Raw genomic sequence first — 21,772 nt, 5'->3', positions numbered from 1 at the left:
AATAACTATTAACGAATTAAGTATCTGTCAACAGACAGTTGCCTGCGTTCAGGAGTAACTATAAAATAAATCTAATATCAAGAAAAAAAGGAGAACACACACCAAAGACAAGTAGAAAAAGACCTGATTTTAGTTTATTACTAAATATTATGGCAGTTTCAGACGCTCTAATTTGCGAAAAATTTTCCGTTACATTTTTTTTTGACGGAGACTAAACATATAAAATGGCAAATCTTAGCAACTTTAAAGAAATTTAAAATAATAAATTGCAGTTTGTATAGGTTATGACACATAAAACATAAAATCAACTATATAGTCAATTTTCAAACTATAAAAGAAAAAATTAGGGTGGCAAATCAAAATATTAAGAATGTATAACCTTGGAAAGAAATTATAATTTTTCGGATCATAGAAGTTACCATTAAACCACAGGAGCCAAGCCCGTTTTAATATTAATTTCAATGTAACCATAAATAAACTTTATTTATGGTTACATTGAAATTAATATTAAAACGGCTTTGGTCCCTGTGCATTAAACCAACTATTTAATGAATTTATAGCTCTCTATTAAATATCCTTGTAATATAAGAAAATTGACACCTGTTGCTATGGTAACAAGGTAAAAAATAAGAAAAAGACCCTTAGTGATTCTAAAAAGCAAAAATACTACATGTAGTACTAAGATAGTTAAGAACCATTCTTTGTTGCTATTTGTTGAAAACAGCTTAAATAAGGTTTATATGCACATGCATATATTGTTTAGCAAAATAAAATTGCCTTTGCTAAGGAAATATGATCACATAAGAAAATCATTCAGAATTCTTTATTGTTAAAAACGTCGTAGCAACGGCCATTCCATTTCAAAAATGCAGCTGCAACTGATACTACATGTGTACATAAAAGTTGAGGACATATTTGGTCATCCAAGTCAATTTATTTTAAGGACCATGTCCAGGCATGGGCACGATTACTCAAAAATGTAATCGATTAATAATCGATTACATAGGGCAATTTTGTGTAATCGATTATTAATCGATTACTCTCATTTTGTCCATTAATCGATTGTAATCGATTACTTTATAAGACGTAATCGATTAATAATTGATTACTTTAAAAAAAATTCATTACAATGTGCATGGTACCTCTTCAGAACATATCATATATTAAACTCTTCAAGTTAATTTGGTTTTTTCATTAAGAATTTATATTTCAATTTTAATAAGATAACATTTTATAATTTCTACTGCTTATTTAAATCATAAGCAATTATAAAGAGAGCTCTGTCATTTAAATTATGAAAACAAAGGTTTAAAAAATTAAAAAAAAAATTAAAAATATCATAGGCAATATCAAAAGAACTTTGAGGGAACCTTGCTTCACGATTTGAATGAATTGTGTTTGGAGCTTATAATTGTTCTGATTTAATAGATCCTTGTTGGGCAATTTTAATTGTTATCTAAACATGATTAGGGTGGTCACACCTCATTAACTGCTTTGTGCATTCTTTACCTGGCAAGAACAAACACACTTACTGACACTTACACACCATTTTGTTTGTTTCTCTGGCAAAAAAGACACTAAATATAACCTCTCTCTCTCTCTTTCTCTCCCTCTCTATCTGTCTCTCTTTAAATAATGGTCAGTAGCTTAGCGATTTTTCTCAGCCACAACTTGGTTAAATAATCAAAAAATTCTTCAAGGAAGTGTGAAACACAGAGTGAACTGATTATTTGATTATATACTCAATGACATTTGAACCAATAGTTATATTTGAAGTGAAAATGGAAAATCATAAAAAATGAATATTAACAATTTTATTTTATAATTTATAAAATGTATTATAAACAACACTTGAGCATTTTTTCATACAATATGTGCATCACAATATGTTTATGTAAAGAGTAATCGAAAGTAATCGAAAAAGTAATTATAATTACACTGAACTTTTTGGCTGTAATCGATTAAATTACGATTACAAGTAATCGAAAATCTCTTCGATTACAGATTATACTGTCGATTACTCGAAAAAGAGTAATCATTACAATCGATTACGATTACTCGATTACGATTACCCCATGCCTGACCATGTCACTTGTATGGATTTTAGTTTTTCAAAAGTACCTCAAAATATGTAGCCTTGATATCATAGCAAGTATTAATTGTCTTGAATTGCCAATTTTAGCTACAACAATTAACAGAATAAAATCTTTCCATTTACACTATTTATGTCTGAATAAACTGAAGAAAAAAATTGGTATTTTTGGAGTTTTGTTTAGTTACCATGGTAACACTCTTACACTATTTATTTGCTCATAAACATTTAATTTGAAAATTCACAAAATTTTATAAGCGGTTTTTTCATATTATGTATTATTAGCTTATTAATTGCTTATTAGCTGAAACTTCTGCAATGTCTTATAATCTGTGCTAAAATTAAAATAGCTTAAAATTTTTGCCTCTGTTACCATGCCGACGGGTATTCATAGCAACCGTGTTAAGGTTGTTTTGTATCTTTGATAACTAACAAAAGCATATGAAATTATAAAAAAAAAAATCGGTGGCCACCGATTTTTGATAATTACAGAGAATTGATCTTATCTTAATAGATACGGAATGGGATTTGTTACACGTGCAAAAAAACCAGGTGCTTTCTTTTAAATTAGTTAATTAGTTGTTCGTGCAAATAAACAATACTTTTGAGTCTGAAATCAAAAGGGGGGTGGGTTAAAATAGACAAAGTGAAAACGGAAGTTGGAAAATGAAACTAAGTAACGTGCTTAGCAGTACATGTAATCATAAGTTATATATTTATGTAACAGCAAGGTATGTTATCTCTGAAACATTTACAATAATACACATATTCTAGTAAGAGTGAATTATAGGTTTCTTTTGTTTCGATTTTACATGTTCATTTATTTTACTCACTTGTGATAATTGCTATATAAAGTATAGGGACCGAGGGTAAAACAACACGATAAATCATGTAGCTTCCCCCTTCACTTCTTTCTCATAATCTGTATGAAAATGTATCTCAGCAAGATTCGTCGAGACTGAAAAAAAAATCTTCCGAAGAGAAGAGAATGTTATACGTTAGTCAAAATCGCAGAAACTATTATACATCTCTCTCTCTCTCTCTCTCTCTCTCTCAAAATTCTAAAATTTTTAGTCTCATAGTCTCGATGAATCTAGCTGTGTCTCCACGAATCTTCATCAGATTATAGTATGTAAGCACACACACACTCTCCCTCCCCCCTCTCTCTCTCTCTCACTAGCTCTCTCTCTAACTCTCTCTCTCTCTAGCTCTCTCTCTCTCTCCACGAGATATTTACCATGCTTATCTGTCACATGACTGTATGTTTACAATGAAGCATGTTTGGGCAGTTAGTTTAACATATTCTACCCAAATTTTATGCAAATTATATTAGATCTTCACAATTTGTCATTTAATATATGTGTTTCATGCTATCTAAATCTACTTTCTACATTTGTACGAAAGAGTAAAAGTGAAGATAAAAAATAATGAAACAGAAGTTGTATTATAATTGCAGCACTTGACATGCATTTAATATTATGATTAACTTAGTGTGTGTAAGCAGGGAAATATATGCCAGTACATACACTAGGCAAAATTGCTAACGCACCACTTACTATTTCTTTGATTGTTTTTTATCTGAACTTAACAAAAATGAATTAGTATATTATTTTAATAGTTTATTATAATACAGAAAATGAAACATCATTTGTTGCAAACTTATTGGCCAGATGCTTTGAGTACTGTTTATGAAACATTTGTACCCCGCATTATGTGTGTCACATATCAATATCGGGTGTTACCTCCATTTGCTCGGATAAATGCTATGTGTCTGTTTTTGTCGCTTAATAGTTATATGGTGCTTTGGAATTCTTGCCCAGTCCCTCACACTTCCAGTTTGTTCAAATTTCCGGTACAACCTTGCAGTTGAAGTTTGGTGCCTATTACATACTGTCGCTACCCCAGAAAGACTAGATAAGCATGCTTCATTATGTTTTAGCCAACATCACAGTTAATCTTTAAATTATTAAAAATAATTATCACCTCTCTAAAGGAGCACCCTGCAGAGACCATACCTACTGCCCTGCCACGCTCTTCTGTGGTCAAACGCGGCATATCCTGTCAGATTTGTTGTGAGTTTTTAGTAATACATGCATCAATAATAAGAACACAAAAAAGAAATTAAAGATTCATTTTTCCAAAAAAGTGTGAGCACGATTTGAGCATTTCTAAAGAACAGTTACGCTTCGGTTAGCATTGTATCCATTTATCTGTTTGGGCATTTAAATGTCTTACTTATAATTAAGGTCAACTATTTAAACATTAAATGCATCTCTAAAAATTTTTAGGATGTAAATATTATTTTATTTTAAATGGTGTGTTAGAAATTTTGTCTAGACAGTGTATATATACATTCCTGGTGAAAGTGTGGAAGACACAATAGGCCTACATTTCTGATCATTACATCTATTTTTAGGTGAACAGTGATATACAGAGCAACTTATTACAATGTTTATGAATGTCGTCTTCCTGACCTGTTTATACTTCATCCAAGGACTGCCATATGGTTTACAGTCCAGGTTTCTCCCTGTATATTTTCGCTCTCATGGAATGTCCCTCACCGAAATCAGCCTCTTCAAACTGCTTCTTACTCCGTGGATGCTCAAAGCGTTTTGGGCGCCTTTCGTGGATAAATATGGAACCAAAAAGTCGTGGCTTGGATGGAGTATGGTCGGACTTATCTTTACATGTTTAACAGGGGCCTGTACTCCTCCTCAGAACATTGTTCCCTTGGCCGGAGTGCTATTCCTATTCAATCTTTTGACTTCCACTCAGGACATAGCTGTTGATGGCATTGCTATACATGTTCTCTCAGAATCGGAACTGGGGTATGGAAACATCGCCCAAGTGGTGGGTTATAAACTGGGCTCTATATTTGGTGGCGGTGTACTGACATGGCTGAGCGACTACATGGAGTGGTCCTCTCTGCTCTTCAGTCTCGCCGTAGCGTATGTGATATCTCTGATGAATGTGGCTGTCCTTGTTCCTCAGACAGACGATGGTAAGAAAGAGTCAGAGGAGAAAGACTCTTCAGAAGAAAAAAATGCAGAGAAGGTGACGAAGAAAGCGTGGATTTTACAGTATTATACAGAAATCTTCCAGTCACCAGGAACATTGTGGATGATAGGCTTTGTTCTTCTTTATAAACTTGGTGAGACTACATACATGTACTTATACTTCACATATTTAATACGTAACATACTAACAACTTTGAACATTGATCCCATTTTCATCATTTATGAAGAGTGTGTGTCACAGAGCTATATATTATATGCTCAGTTTGTCTATGTTTGGTTTTTGCTGACATGTTTTGAGAGAGAGAGAGAGGGAGAGAGAGAGAGAGCAAATACAGATTTTATAACCCAGTATTATACATGTTCTAAGCTTCTCAGTATCAGCAGATATTTTCATTATTCACAGGAGAGCAAGGAGCCTTGAACATGCTTCCATTGTTTCTGATTGACAAAGGTATCCCCGCCTCCACTGTAGGTTTCTGGACGGGAGTGGTTGGACAGGTGCTCTCCATATTTGGTTCTATTGTGGGTGGGGCAGCAGTGTCTGGTACTTCGTAAGTTTCTTTGACATTTGAGTTCATGTATTTACAAGAGTGTACAGTGTTAACAAATGTTGACTTCAAGTCTATGCTGATAAGAAATAAACTATAGTTTATAATTACTGGCATCGTCGGATACCCACGGGTGATTGCGTCTTTTTCTGATAAGTAAAAGACGGAATCACCCGTGGGTATCCAACGATGTATTACCGGTATGTCGTATGGTTTCTGGTTTCATTATGATATTAGTTTACACTTGTTATTATTATTTTAATTTGAGTACTAGTATCCAAGGGATAACTAAATGCATATTGAGGAGTGTAACAATATGGACAATATTTTCTGTTTCAGGGTTACCATTTCCTTTCTACAAAATGTGTGTGCCTTCAGACTTGTACCCATGTTATTTACAACCCTTGTTATCTTCTCCTGGGTGGACTCCAGCCAAATCTGCTTCGGTAAGTGTATCATTCTTTCAACTACATTGTACATGTCACGTTATCGGAGTATACTGTGGAGTCATTTAAATTCATGGGGGCCTATTTTGGTGGAATTTTGGATTTTTGCTTATTCGCGGGGTGTAATTTTGTGGATGTGCCGGTTTTCAGTTTTAGTAAGAAAACCAACTTTATCCAAAATTGTTTTTTGTCAAGGATGCAAGTTCGTAGGGGAGGGCTACTCTCAAATACCACAAATTCAAATGATTCCATTGTATCACATATATCGAGTTTTTTCCCTTGGACAAAAAATTAATTTGTACATTGCAATCAGATTTTTCCCCCTTTATCTTGATTTCTTTACCTTCCAGTACTTGCCATTGTTTCCATGTGCCTGATGTTGTTGGTGAGTGGAATTGTCACCACGGCAACATTTACTCTGATGATGCAGTGTTCCAAGAGAGCCCCCAGCCATGTACAAGCCAGTCATTACACTACATTGGCTACCCTAGAGGTCGTGGGCAAACTTTTGTTCTCCGTGTCACTGGGATCCGTTACTGATGCCATAGGATATGAAAACGTGTTTATACTGTTTCTTGTATTAACTACATTAGTGATCTCATTCCTACAAAGCTGTCCAGAGGAATTGATTCATCATCAGGAAGAAGTGTCAGTAAAGGACAAAAGTGAATAATTCTTTTATCTGACAGACTAGTAATAGATTCAAAAAGTTTAATGATTGCATTTAGTTTTGTCTTCCATATTGAAATGAAGTCATATTTGAATCCCGATAATCAGCACCAGTACCAGTAATTGAGTATAAGAAGTTGTTAGATATTCATATGTACATCCCCAAAAAAAAAGTTTTTTCTCTTGATACCGGTATTATAAAATAATCACAGTAAATCAGTCTACCTTATCTTATAACTTTGATTGTGAAATAACACCTTGTAATACTTGAATGTACATGTTGGGAATTGAACACAAACTGACAATCAAGATGGGTAATCAAAATTGTTCGAAAATCAATGATCTCAATGTCACCTCGGTGTGTCTATGTATGTGGATGTATGGGAGGGTATGTACACCTGCTCGTCTGGGTTTTGGGTTTGTAAGGGTTTTTAAACTGTGATGTGAATATGTTTGATAGCATCGATCTCTATGCTTGACACAAAGCCTGAATTGTTGGGGTTAACTATTAAAACAAACTTCAACAATTGAGTTTCTTCAATGATTATTACTTGAATTTCGATTTCACAACATCATATGAGCAACCAAATTTATTACTTGAATTTTTCATTTTACATGTATAAATATACATGTATGTACTATGTAATTTTTCAACAAAGAATAGAATTATTTACATAGAAAATAATTTATAGTTTTCTTCTTTGAATTTCAATAAGGTGCTTATGTATACATTTGGATCTCAAAGACTTTTACCTGTATAAAACACTAAATATTATTGCCTATATTTTTACATGAATCAAAAGCTGATATTCTTGCCAATAATGTTACATGTATCAAAAGTGAAATAAAGAAGTTTGAGACCTATTTATATGATCTTGTCTTGCCAATGGTAAATTATTCTTTGTTGGTTCATGATATCAATACTGTCCAATGAACTGACACACATGACATACTGCATTTACATCCATGTTAATATTCCTCTTAGAGACAAAAATTTATGACATATCCTCCTCTGTATCCTCATCTAAATCGTATATGTTCATGTCATTATTTGTGTCTTGGATTCTGACAGCTCCAGACGAATAGGCAAAGGCCATCATGGCTGACAGGGCAAACACTCCAGCTAAAACCATATTGCGCGTTTTGTTTGGAAAATCCAAGTCATTTTTCATTGCTTCATTCTTTTCTTTCTCTTTCTGACGCTGTCTTTCCATGTCTGAATATTACAAAAATAAATGAAACATATTAACCACTCACATTTTTTTCTCTTCATAATTTGCTATTTCATTGTGAAATATAACATTCCCAGACTCAAATTCATGTATTGACTGACCCTCTTGAGTTGGGGGGAAAAACCTTGACAATATTCTGTTGGTGTGGTTACAGAGATTTGAGAAGCCATTGATGTGTTTGACTAGCTGACAAGAGATCAGTGGTCCCTTAATGAGAGGTGCGATGTACCCAAATACCATGGCATCTAAAGAAGTTGGACTGAAAAAAAAACCAAATTTTTTCTTTTAAAACCATACATCTTTGAAAATATATGTCATGAAAAATGAAATTGTAGTTTATTAAGTTTTATTTGCAAGAATTAAATTTTTGACATGAATTAAACTGTGTCCAAAATATTATATTATGCAGTTGTGCTGTAGTGAATAATAAGCTAATAGAACCATTACCTATCTCCAAAGAAAAAATCTTGATCACCCAGTTTGTTAGATAAATGATTTAAGCATTCTTTTGCTTCCTTGTAAATCTGAAATGCAAGAAACATTTGTCAAGTTCAGAAAATAGAAATTGAACACTTCACGTTTCTATCCAAGATCGACTTATAGCTGTTTTAAAACTAATAACTATGACATAGGTTTTTTGGGGACAAAGCCTCTAAGACATAGCCTCCTTCTTGATAGTCATGTCTGTATGAATAGACAAAAATCACACATATAATGATTTTCATGGCATATTGCTCTAAAATTTAATTAAAAATAAAAATGAAGCAACTTTGGCATCATTCTATATTGCCCATTCAGTAGTGTACAGTTCAGTATTCAACTATGGCTCTTCCCCAAATATGCTATAAATAATACGGTAATCACACTGAGTAACACCCACAACAGTACTGCAAAATGAAATTCAGGGCTAAAAATACATGTTGAATGAAACTACCTATTTTAATTCTGATCAGATTTCAATATTAAGGAGGTTTCTAATTTACCTTTTTTTTTTAATATATGATAAAAGGTAGAAATCTCCATGTAAAAGTTTTAAAGTCTTTAATTGCTATTTTGCATGAAAATACAAAAAGATAAATACCTCTAGAAAACTTTTATTTCTCCAGATATCCAAGCCTTACCAATTTATCAATCTCTTGTTCTGTAATATCTTGTTTCTGCAGTGGTGTGTACACAGCATCTGATGCTGATGACTGCATTTTCTTTGTCACATATAAACTGAGAGGAAACCCAGAGGCTTTGGCAAATAGTGGGCGGGTGGTTTCAGTATATGCATTGGCATCTAACCACCAGCTGTGTAACTGTGTTTTGAAAATAAGTAACACATTATAGGCATTTGAGACAATGAAGATAATACTCTTCAGGGTTTTCCTTTTACAACATGATTTTATTAGCCATTTGATTGATAAAGGATTACTATTCCTTCTTGATACAAATACAAATACAAATATTTTATTGGCACAAACACAATTACAATAATTGGCAAAGGCCCAATGAATATATAAGAACATCATTGTATGTTTACAATAGTTGCATGTACAGTATATATATTTTTACTGATCTATATAGATCAGTTTAACATTTCCTTAGACTAATTGACATCTGTGTTCAAAGCAGTCATTAATGAATTTAACAGTAATATTTAAAATAGTATGTATTTCACTATTTAAACATACATGTAAAATGTATCTTTCTTTGTCCAAGTTATTGGCAATATTTATTTTACCTATCTTATAAAAATTACTAAAATAGCTGTTCCTTAGATGAGAATAGGCTTAACATTGAAAAAGAAAATGAGTTTCATCTTCAATTGCACCAGTTTTTCAAGCATTCTTGATATAAATTAAAGTATATTTTGTTGAAACATTTATAAATAATTCAGTCTGACATGAATTCAAGTATATATTTAGATTTTTTTTAAGACTTACAAATGCCGGTTTTAATTTTTCCTCCAATAGGCATATGTATGCTTTGTTGTCAGCCTGAATCTTTCTGCTCATTGAGACATCATTTCCACAGTTCTGTAATTAAAACAATTTTAATGCAAACAAATAAGATAACAAACAAACAAAAATCAAAATTGTTTAAAAAAAATCCAAACACATATATTTAATACATGTAGCATCGATCATGCAATGTTAAAATAAAAATTAAAAGTGACAGTCAAACCTCTTTATCCTGAAACTTGATGGTACTATTGAAAAACTCCAACTTATCAGAAAATTCAAGATATTAAGGTTTAACTTACCGTACTAAAAAAGAATATATATAGAAAATTCTAAACCTCGTTAACATATGCAGGGCATTTGAGATAGAAATGTTTAGTTCAGGCAAATGAACGAACTGTTCGGAACAATAATATGAAACATATCTCAAATACCTGTTCCTTCAAGTAGTCAAAAATTTTGATGATATCACATTTTGTTGTGTTTCCATCTCTGAACACTGGCAATGAACCTAAAAAGGACATTTAAATGAGTTTTAATTGAAAATAAATGTCCTTTCAAGTTAAATACCTGAAGATCGGGGAAATACTTCTAAACTTAATATATTTCGTTATACCTGATGGCGATTTCAATGGATTGTTCCCTTGGGTTACTTTGAGTGGGATTCCCGAAAATCTACAATATGCCTGCAATATAAGAGAAATCAGTATACAGTTCGAATTTCCTCCTTTCATCCATTTGGATGTCTCAGGAATTAAATGTAGTTCGCACATAAATTCCGCGTGACAGTACTGTAAATAATCTTTTAAAAACCTCAATTGCTAGACAGTTATAATCGATTGAAGGTAGTCCCCAGTCCCCTGACCAAGATTCTAACTTTTTGACTTCGTCTCCCATTTCAGTGGAGGACACGCGGGTTAAACGTTTAATTATTAACTTTAACGATTAATGTTTCGCTAATTTAATAAAAGTCATTTAACTTTTTATTAGCATACTTAGCATATAGAACTATTCATATTATTCATCATTTTATAATCGTAAATATAGAGATGCCATATATGATAGGTTAATATAAGCTAAGAAAGTGTCTTTTATTCTTATCCGGATAAATTGCATTTTCACTTTTATCTAGCTTTAATACTGTCCGGTGTGAAATTTGGTCGGGTTGTGTCTGTCGATTGCTGTCAAAATGAATGTCATTTTAGCAATTAAACAATACATCAGTAAAATGATCGAAGAAAGTGGACCAGGAATGAAGGTTCTTTTGATGGACAAAGAGACGGTAAACTTTTTTTTAAATTTCATTAAATTCGGGTTATCATGAAAGACTCATCTCAGGTGCCAAAAGTATGTTAGTGTTTACCTTTTCTCTTTGTATTTCATGAAAGCCAATATTCCTCAGGGAATCGTGCCAGTGTTACTTCTGGACCGATTTTAATAAGATCTAAATCGATAACACAGTTAATCTCAGCTGATATTAAAACACAATATGCTTTATAATATTTTTAAACCACCTAGCTGTCTCTGCAGTAATGTTTACCACATAGTATAATAATATACTTTACAGTGTGACATTTTGGAGAGGGAAGCCAATTACCTAATCACATTTTCACTCTTAATGTTAATGACTATAGATTCATTGGAAACGTACACAGTTAGATCCATCTATCTACTGTATACAGGGGAATATTCGCCCCTGTTTTATTTTCACCCCTTTTCTCCCTTGTTGTCAGTGGGCCAATTTAAGTCTGAGCAGATTTCAATGTTTCAAATTATCTCTCTTCAAACACAACTGTGTTTGGGTGAATTCAAGATGGGACGAAACAGTTTGCAAGTGAAGAAGGGCAAAATTTACATGGGGTCAAAAGTAACACTGTATTCATTCACACTAAAGGAACATGCTCAGTCTGTAGTATGCCATCATATAAGTAAAGGCTGATATCACTCAACAATATCTGTCAAAATGACAGAACTGGAAAAAATTGCAAATTTGAAAACAGATAAAAGCAATCAGTTACAAAAGAATAACACATATTTTTTATCTTTCAATTAAAACATTTTTTTCAAGAGGTTAGATTTAAAATGCTAGGTTTTTAATCATATCATAAAAATTGCTTTATGCAAGAGTTTGGCACAAGATTAAAAATGAATGGACTGCCAGCAAAAACCATGGTTTCAAATTCAATATCTCAAAAATACATGTAAATATCATTATTCTCACATAAACATGTTATCTATAGTGAAAGTTTCACCCTCACGGACCTGAAAGGCCACAAGAGGGCTTAGTCCTCTAACACAAGGTATCTTACTCCAAATTATGTGGTATCCCGGTCGGCCCTTCCATGAATTGCAATCATTTTTGTTTTCAATGGAAAAGCAGCTAACAAGCGTTTTAAACCACTCCTTCTACAACAATTTGCCTACAAAATCAAATAGGGCATGCTTGCCTTTATTTTCTACTATCCTTGTAAACAGGGACTATATTGACCATTGCAATCCAAAGTCAGATATTTGGACTTTCCTGTTCTAACTTGGCAAAGGATGTTTATTAGAACTTGTTTTAAATTGTTTTAATACAACTTGTTTTAAATTGTTTTAATACATATATTTTGTGTTTGAAATACCAAATTAAAAAAAAAATGGTACTTGTACATTTATCAGAAAATAATTACAATAATATAAATAGTTTTACTATGGTAGATTTCTGTAAATATCACACAATTTACTTTCAGACCAGCATTGTGAGTATGGTGTATGCACAATCAGAGATTCTGCAAAAGGAGGTGTACTTATTTGAAAGAATTGACTCCTCAGGCAGGGAGACCATGAAACATCTGAAATGCATCACATTTCTTAGACCAACTAAAGAAAACGTTGAATTTCTGGCTCAGGAGCTTAGGATGCCAAAATATGGATTGTATTACATATGTAAGGATCTTAACATGAACGTGAATAAACTTAAAGAAATTTTTTAATTTGAAAAGCCAAATATTTATATTTATAAGTTTAACTTATACCGGTATGCTGTCATGGATTGTATAGACTATTAAAAGCAACAGTTAATATGGAGAAAATTGAAATCGGAAAGTGTTGATATCGCTTGTCTTTCTAGATTTTAGTAATGTTATCAGCAAGCAGGATGTCAAGGTTTTAGCAGAGGCAGATGACCAAGAAGTTGTACGAGAAGTTCAGGTGAATTAAGTTTTAAAGCTTACTACATGTATTACTAACAAAATTATTCTCATATGTCAACTCCTATAGCTCTCTACAGTGATCGTAAACTTCATTTGTCAATAAACTCTTGCAGGAATTCTTTGGAGACTACATAGCAGTAAATCCCCATTTGTTCACGCTAAACATTCCAGGATGTTGCCATGTGAGTACATATACTAGTAATTAGTAGTAGATATGTATTTACAGGATTGATTGAAAATGGGAACATTTTGTAGTATTCAGGGCAATATGGACTATGTATATTGGCCTGGATAGCTCAGTCAAGTCCGTGGATAGAGCTCCGGACTTGCATTGGTCCTGGGTTCGATTCCTGGTCCAGCCATATATTTTCATTGTACATTTGCTCATTCCTCCTCTCTTTAAACAGTATCTTTCCAATACATTTTTGTATTGTGGAATGAAAAAACATGCTAAAATGAAGTGATAGTTAGCAAGTTTCTGTTTCAAGAAATTTGATTTATGTATTCTATTGAAACATCAATTTGTTATCAGGTATTCAGTATATCTGTTTTATTTACAAATAAACACAATTTATATGTACTTGCAAAATTATACACATGTATTTAAATCAAATTAATGATTACACGCAATTCTGAACAAGGTTTGATTTGTTGCAAGTAACAATACCTCCCTCTGTTGTCAGGGTCTGAACTGGTCGCCAGGGTCATTGCCAAGGACTGTGGAGGGGTTAACATCAGTCCTATTATCACTAAAGAAGTGCCCAATGATCCGCTATCAAAACTCTTCTGAAATGGCCAGGCGACTTGCTGAAAATGTCAGGGTATGATTCAACAGTTTGGTTTGGGGGTTTTTTCTATGAGAATTACAAAGTGCCCATAGTATTTATAACAATACCAGTAAATTTGCAAAATTTGAGTTCACTACAGTTGAATTTTACTGAAGTGTATTATATGCTGTATGTGCATGTTTTCATAGAATACCATAAACAGAGAGGCAGCCCTGTTTGAATTTCGTAAAACAGATGTAGCTCCTGTTTTGATAATCTTGGACAGGAGAGATGATGCTGTGACTCCACTCTTAAATCAGGTAACAACGAAACATTTTAAGTTCACAATATGAAAACAGAGGGTTACATTGAGGCTATTGATACATTTACTTTACAGTGGCGTCAGAAGCAAATTGAAAATGGGGGGGGGGGGGGGGGCTAGACTTATAAGAAATCTTGACAAGCAAAAATTGAAAAGGGGGTGGTAGACTTATCATAATTAGACATTTTGATGAGGAAAAAATAAAGGTTATGGTTATTTCTGTCCAAAAAAGTTTGGGAGGGGTTAAGACCCCTGGTTTCGATGCCTATGTTTTAGAGAGTCTTTTAATAAGTGAATAAAATCATGACTAGATACCAGTAAAATCTCCTTCAGAAAAATTAGTACAAAAAATGACTTTCTGAATTCATACTAAATTTTATTTCATTTTTGTTTCAAATATTGTTCAATACATATTGAATTGTTCACACATCTATTTAAAGTGCATGTGCTAGAATATATTAAGTTGAAACTGATGTAAACGAGAACAATTTTTTGGCAGTGGACATATCAAGCCATGGTACATGAACTGCTTGGAATCAACAACAACCGCATCAATCTGTCTGACGTACCAGGGATCTCCAAAGACCTGAAGGAGGTGGTTTTGTCAGCAGAACACGATGAGTTTTACGCAAATGTAAGTGCATTGTTCCATATCAAAGACATGTAGCTTATCACAGAAATTTTAGCACAATAGATATATAGTTTTGTAAATACCGGTACTAGTATTTTGTATACAGAGGTAAATGGATAATAAGAGATAAAATTATCCTTGTTTATCCTTGGAACCTTCATTTTTCTATACAGAACATGTATAATAACTTTGGAGAAATAGGAACAAACATCAAGGATCTGATGGAGGATTTCCAGAAAAAATCACAAAGTACAGCAAAAGTGGAATCAATAGCAGACATGAAGGTATCTTCTAAGACCTTAATATTATTTTTTCTGTGCCAATGAAGTACAATTTTGATATTGTGTAAGAAAAAGAATCAAATTTTTGTTAAAGAAATTATAGTTATGAGTACCGTTATAAGAAAAGAGAAATGGGAACAGATTCTGAATTCATGTACAAATCAAAATATCTGTTCCAGGCTTTCATAGAGAATTACCCTCAGTTTAAAAAGATGTCTGGAACTGTTGCTAAGCATGTGGCAGTTGTAGGTGAATTATCTCGATTAGTCAATAAACATATTCTTATGGAAGCCTCCGAATTGGAGCAGGAATTGGCTTGTCAAGGGGACCATTCTGCTTGTTTACAGGTAAATTTGAGTCATGATGTCATTGCAATGTATCATTTACATTTGAATATTGATCAGAATTAGCAAATAGGAATCAATTGATTTTTTTCAGAAAATAAAATCTCTTTTGTCCAATGAAAAGTTGCAGCCCGTGGACATGTTGCGTCTGGTGATGTTGTACGCCCTGCGATATGAAAGTCATAGTAATAACGACATCTCAGGACTGCTGGACGTTCTACGCAAAAAAGGAGTCAGCGACAAACAAAGGAGTGTAGGTCTCCAAATAATAAATCATGTTTTTGGTGCTAAAGATAAATCTTGACCTTTTACAAAATACATGATATATATATATGAATTTGGTTTAAATCCTGTTGAAGATGAAGATTTCAAGTATTTGTTAGCCTATGCTTGTAAATGTAGGTACCATAAGACTATTCTTATGGTAACTACATTTACAAATAGATTTAGTTCTAAAGTATAAAATTTCAATTTTTAAAAAGTGGAAATTGTGGGCGTACCAGTTTTACTGAACTATACACCTATTTTCCAATTTTCTTGTACACTGGTTAAAATAGCAATTATTTTAAAATCCTGAGAGTGCTCTGTTTTCAATTGTCAGTCTACATTACTTTTCCTAAATTGTTTTCTAAATAACAGTATTGAAACTGTAGAAATATTATTTTATTTAAAGTTGGTTCCGGCTGTTTTGGAATATGGTGGTCGTAAAGCACGCGGGAGTGATCTGTTTGGAAATCAAGATGCTGTGGCCATCACAAAGAAATTTTTTAAAGGATTGAAGGTACCATTATAATCTACTGGAGTACTTCTTATTCAGCTTCTGAAATGTTTCAGTCATAAGAGGATTTTGTATTAAAACATTACAAAACCAACTAATATCTTAGCCATCTAATTGAAATTAGGGTAGCCAGAAATGATTTTAATCATTATAGTTGTATATATACTGTATAGCTTTCTATTCATAGGGAGTTGAGAATATCTACACCCAACATAAGCCAGTGTTGTATAATGTTTTGGATCAGCTTATTAAGGGCAAGTTAAAAGAAGGAAGCTTTCCATATCTTGGTACAAGTGTTCTCAGAGAGCGGTAAGTTTCATCATGCACATTTGTTGTCTCTCACAAACCCCTCACTTGGTTTTATCTATATCCCATTGCAGATTTTTAATGTTTACCAAGAATTGTGCTCTATGGAAGCAATAATCAAATTTGTGTTAATGAACTTGTATATGAATTAGCAGTTTTAGAAGTTGGTTAGTGAATTTAATTGAACCAGGTAAGTGATTCTCAATTTCGTTGGTTTCAATGGATGGCAATATGGAAAATATTAACCTTTAAACTATTATTTTCACCTCTCATGTGAACTGTTAATGTTGATGTGATTGTACATAGATGTAAAATTGACTCTATGCTACCATATGTTAACTGTGTTTTGTAAATTGATTTCCCAGGCCCCAGGATATAATAGTGTTTATGATTGGAGGGGCCACATACGAGGAAGCTCTGACTGTTCACACACTCAACAGATCCACCCCAGGCGTCAGAGTGGTCCTCGGATCCACCGCAGTTCTTAATTTCAAAAGGTCAGATTTGATTATTTTTTCAGTTGGGTAAAAATAAATGAATGGGTCTTTCCTATTTCAGCATGGAAAAGGGGTAGGTAGTGTAGGAAACATTATATTTAAGCATTTTATTGCTGTTTTCAAACTTTAATAGTAAGATGACTCTAAATGTAACATTGCAAATACACTGAACACAGATTTATTATTTTTTGCTAATGACCTAGTCATTTCTTGAAACATCAAAGAGATCAAGATAAATATTTTAGAAGAGAAACTCATGTTGATTTTTTATGGAACATATTTTTTTAACAAAATCTCAACAGTTCAAGGTTGGCCTTTACAAATTTGGGCTGGTTGGGTAACAATCTTATCATATGATTTATTTATTTTGGTCTAGACAAGTTTCTGAGGTAGAACAATGTATTTAGTAAGAAATGAAAATTTGGTGGACGTTAACATATTGTAATGTGTATTTATAGTTTTATGGATGAGGTCATTCAAGCTGTCCAGGGCCAGTCCTCCAGTCGTTTAGGGTCAAGATGGTGAGCCAGACCAATGCTTAATATGTGACAAACAGCTACAGACATTGTTTTATTGCATGCAGACTAAGTGTGTAATGTTAAACCAAGTATTGACTGAGATTGCAATCTTTTATATTGAACAAATTGTGAGCAGTGCAGTATGTAAACTATTTATTGATCATTCCAATAGCAATGACATCTTTAAGGATAGCTTTCTCCAAAATCCAAATGAATGTCATTTTCATAGATGTCATGAATTGTGTTGCTTATGAGTGGAACATTTTATAGTTTATCGGATAAGTAGAAGTTGAACACAATTATAATGTGCATTTTTTCATGGTCAGAAAATGTACTAATCATTAGTTAATTATGTAAGATAGGGGTTCAAAACATGTATCAAAACCAATAAACATATCCTCTAACTGTCGAAAAATTGACCTCCTTCAACAATTTTTTTAATAAATACATCATTTCAAATCTCATTCATACCAATCATACATGTACTTGTTGGGCAAACGTACCATGGAGATACTTTAATTTCATTAATGTTTACAAGACATGTACTTGTATGTTGTATATAGGTTTGATTACTACAAAGAAAAATTTATTTAAGGGTTAATACTGAACATGATGTAAATTTTAAACTATAGGGATTGTGCAATACCAAATACATGTAAGTGTAAATATCTTTGCATTTGTTGTTCACAATCTTAACCTTTAAAAAAAAAAGCATAAAAAAGAAAATTGTGTTTTATTGATTTTTTTTCTTTTAACACAAAATACTGGAATATGGGATGTGTGTTCATGTGTTCTATTCAGGGTGTTCTTGATCATTGACCAGTCATTAACTTTTTATGAAACGTCAAATTATTGGTCCATTAGAATTATAGTGTTAAAGCCCCTTTGACAATTGGTGCACGAGCACTTTACAACACTTTACGATCGGAATCTTTTGATTTGCAGGAACTCTCTCATACGTTGCACGAGCTCTCGCATTCGTTGCATGAGTTTTAGTGCTCGCATCAAGTCTCCTCAAAATAGTGGACTTGCACACTATTCCGAATGCGATCCAAATCATCGCAGTGCAACGCACGAACCATAGTACGAACTTTTTACAACGTTTTGTGTACTTGCAAGAGTGATGCACGATTTTTAAAGGTCGTAAGATGAATCGCTGCTGTATATGCGTGTGTTTTGCGACCATGAGACTGTTGCTCAACGTGTCTCATGTAATCTGGCAACGTTTTACTATCGTTGCACGACTTATCAGCCTCAATATGCCATACTTTGCTACTAGTATATATACCACAATTGACAATATACATTTATTCAGGCACGTAGCATCGTTTCTAAAAGTGGGGGGGCCAGACTCATCCCAAAAGTCTTGACAAGCAAAAAAAAAAGGAAATTATGACTTTCCCGACATCTTCAAAATCCTAAACCCGGGGGGGGGGGGGGGGGGGGGGGGGGGGGCTGGCGTAGTATATAACATTAATTTCAATCCTAATTTACTTATTTTCAAATCAGTTTTTTACATGCTCCCAAAAAAGTGGGGGGGGGAATCCATGATAATTCAAATGTTTATATGTAAATTTAAAAAAAATTAGCTGCTGCGAGAAAAAGGGGGGGGGGGGGGGGCAGGATGTCTGTAAATTATTGAATGATGGTGATCGAGGGGAATATGAAGATTTATTTATTAAGAAAATATATCCCGAGTGCATCGCTCGATGGAAATTTTTTTTTTTCTGGGGTGATAAATCTTCATATTCTCTGAACATTAATGTAATAAACGTTTTATTTTATCGAACAACATGTGATTATACAAAATACGTTGATTTCTATAAATTGTTTGACTTTCCAATAACAATAACGTCGTGATTGTTTGATTTCCTATGTTACTGTCTCATTTTTCTTTCATAATTTTGAATCATAGATAGTTAAGTTGGTTTCGTGATCTAAAGAGAATCATAATGAGTAAATATTTTTGATTTAATCATATCTTCTTATCGTATGCTCATATCGGCTTTTTCATTTCTATGAAATCGCCTTATCATGTGACTTTCTAGATCAATCAGATATAATAGAATAATCATATTTAGGTATAATACTAAATGCTGCTGCATCTCTGTTTCTTCTTGGGCGGCATGTTCTTTCGCTTTCAGCTATGTCTACTGAAGAGCGTCGGAAATGTGCGGTATATATACCCCCTCTGACTCGCACGGGCATTCGTACCATGGAACGCTAATCGCACGTCCAATCGCAATGGCGCACGTTCAATCGTCCGATCACCTGGTCTCTCGCGCGATCCTATCGCCTTATCTTTCACCAGTCGCTTTCGTTGTACAACAGTCGCATATAGACGCAAGATATAACGCCAGGTTTTATGCGTTTACATCGCACAACGCTCGCTTAGATCGGCGACAGTTTACGAACCATATCCAATTTTTTTGGTCGCACGAATATTTTGTCGCTTCTGCTCGTGCGCCAATTGTGAAAGAATACATAAATATGTGAAGTATATCGTAATCGTAAATTGTTAGCGCGGTAGCGTTATTGCGACGACGAGCTGTGTGTAGTTGTGCTAGCACAGCAGCATGCAATATGTAATGTAAATGTGATAGAACGATGGAGAGTGATGTAAAAGTATGTTTGAGCGAAGATGAGCAGGCAGGTAGAATTCTTTTTGAAAGTGAGGGGGGGGGGGGGCAGACTCATCCAAAATATTATATTGACAAGCAATAAAAACAAAAACAAAAAGGCAAAATGCTTGCAAATCTTATAAAAACCTTATCCAGGAGGGGCTTGGGGTAGTACGTATATCTGTTACTTCAAATTCACTGTTAATTTCCGAATTGTCACTTTCATTTTTAACAGAAAGTGTAGGAGACCCCCCCCCCCCCCCATGCTACGTGCCAGGTGAGTGGTGCAAAGCTCTGTTAGCACAGAGGCGTCTACAACGGCGTCTGGTGTAAAGCTGTATTAGCGCAACGTCGTGTTGTGTTCAGGTGTGTTTGCGCAAATGTGTTGTCTTGCTTGTGTTAGCTCCACGACGTGTTGCGTTGTTTGGGAGAGACGGCATGTTGTATTACGCTTTTGCGACAGCGCAACGAAATGTTATGACGAGATTATGTTAGTAGGACGGCGTGTTGTGTCATGCTGTCATAGAAAGACAGCGTGTGATGTAAAGATGTGTTAGCTTGACGGCGTGTTGTGTGACAGCGCAACACGCTGTTGTGCTTTTGCAAATGGCTCTATCTGGAGAACATGTGTTGGGCACTGGAAGTTATTGTAAATATGTTGTATGTGCCTGTATAAAAAAGGACCCTTTTTATACATGCAGATACAATATATATGTATAATCGGTTTAAAACTCAAGATCAATGAGATATTTTTACCTAGGTTTTAAAAGAAGATAATCTTGCCATCGTGTAATAAACACGGATGAGTCGTTAGAAACACTAGCTAGTGTATAACCAATTACTCAAAATTGGTTAACTGCATGCATGGTCAATTTGAACCCACGGGAAGCGTTTTACTAATATAGATTTTCAATACATTTCGCTAATGAACCAACTGGTTTTCTTCATACTATACAGTTGAAATCAGTCTAATGTAGAGAAATCCCACAAGTTTTCACAAACTGATAACTACATGTTTAAGACTCACAAGTTGTTCATTTTTTTTTGCCAGATGGAGTATGATTTAACTTTATTTTGACAATTTTAGGGGCGCCCCTCGAAATTCGTCACTGCGTAACATGACAGTTCACTAGAAAATATTAATAAATATTCAGAATATGTGTTGAAAAAATATTACATATGTATTTGTTAAAAAATCTTCAGTTTCCCTGAGTTTGAAAGGCACTGGCAAAAAATAGGTGACTCAATTTATGAACACATCTATTTTCTTTAAACATGAGATTTAAAAAGTAATGAAATAAATAGAACCATTTTAACAGGAGCTTGGACTTTGGGTAGTTGTGTCAAACAGCATTGTGACGTAGGCCTGTCTATTTCATTGCTGGGCATTCAGCAATGGCTCTTTAAAATTAGAACCATTTTAACAAGAGCTTGGACTTTGGGTAGTTTTTTCCAAACAGCAATGTGACGTAGGCCTGTCTATTTCATTGCTGGCCACTCAGCCATTGCTCTTTGAAATCAACAAGATTTGTCTGGCTTTGGGCTAAAACTACGCAATCGGTG

General features: G+C 33.8%; 3 protein-coding genes across 3 annotated transcripts; 2 read left to right on the top strand and 1 right to left on the bottom strand.

Moving 5' to 3' along the window:
• Nucleotides 1-2,754: 2,754 nt before the first annotated feature.
• On the top strand, nt 2,755-7,637 carry LOC128178453 (major facilitator superfamily domain-containing protein 3-like). Its single transcript, XM_052845621.1, has 5 exons — nt 2,755-2,823; nt 4,509-5,243; nt 5,513-5,660; nt 5,997-6,103; nt 6,454-7,637. Exons 2-5 carry the CDS (start codon nt 4,541-4,543, stop codon nt 6,774-6,776), a joined length of 1,281 nt encoding a protein of 426 aa, XP_052701581.1. The 5' UTR covers nt 2,755-2,823; nt 4,509-4,540; the 3' UTR covers nt 6,777-7,637.
• LOC128178454 (metaxin-1-like) lies at nt 7,399-10,911 on the bottom strand. The gene is made up of 8 exons (XM_052845623.1): nt 10,764-10,911; nt 10,567-10,636; nt 10,385-10,461; nt 9,933-10,025; nt 9,126-9,305; nt 8,452-8,528; nt 8,106-8,263; nt 7,399-7,988 (listed from the first exon to the last, which is right to left on the bottom strand). The coding sequence occupies exons 1-8, from the start codon at nt 10,845-10,847 to the stop codon at nt 7,768-7,770; spliced, it is 960 nt and encodes a 319-aa protein (XP_052701583.1). The 5' UTR covers nt 10,848-10,911; the 3' UTR covers nt 7,399-7,767.
• Nucleotides 10,912-11,093: 182 nt separating this feature from the next.
• LOC128178732 (vacuolar protein sorting-associated protein 45-like) lies at nt 11,094-18,026 on the top strand. The gene is made up of 14 exons (XM_052846038.1): nt 11,094-11,232; nt 12,683-12,878; nt 13,063-13,142; nt 13,258-13,326; nt 13,828-13,965; nt 14,121-14,231; nt 14,733-14,867; nt 15,038-15,148; nt 15,325-15,492; nt 15,584-15,742; nt 16,163-16,270; nt 16,455-16,576; nt 16,939-17,070; nt 17,529-18,026. The coding sequence occupies exons 1-14, from the start codon at nt 11,140-11,142 to the stop codon at nt 17,593-17,595; spliced, it is 1,689 nt and encodes a 562-aa protein (XP_052701998.1). The 5' UTR covers nt 11,094-11,139; the 3' UTR covers nt 17,596-18,026.
• The last annotated feature ends 3,746 nt before the right edge of the window (nt 18,027-21,772 follow it).

The sequence above is a fragment of the Crassostrea angulata genome, chromosome 3 (genome assembly GCF_025612915.1).
Source record: "Crassostrea angulata isolate pt1a10 chromosome 3, ASM2561291v2, whole genome shotgun sequence".
Lineage (NCBI taxonomy): Eukaryota > Metazoa > Mollusca > Bivalvia > Ostreida > Ostreidae > Magallana > Magallana angulata.
The sequence above is the reverse complement of the archived record's forward strand: the minus strand, read 5'-3'. Positions and strand labels throughout refer to the sequence as shown.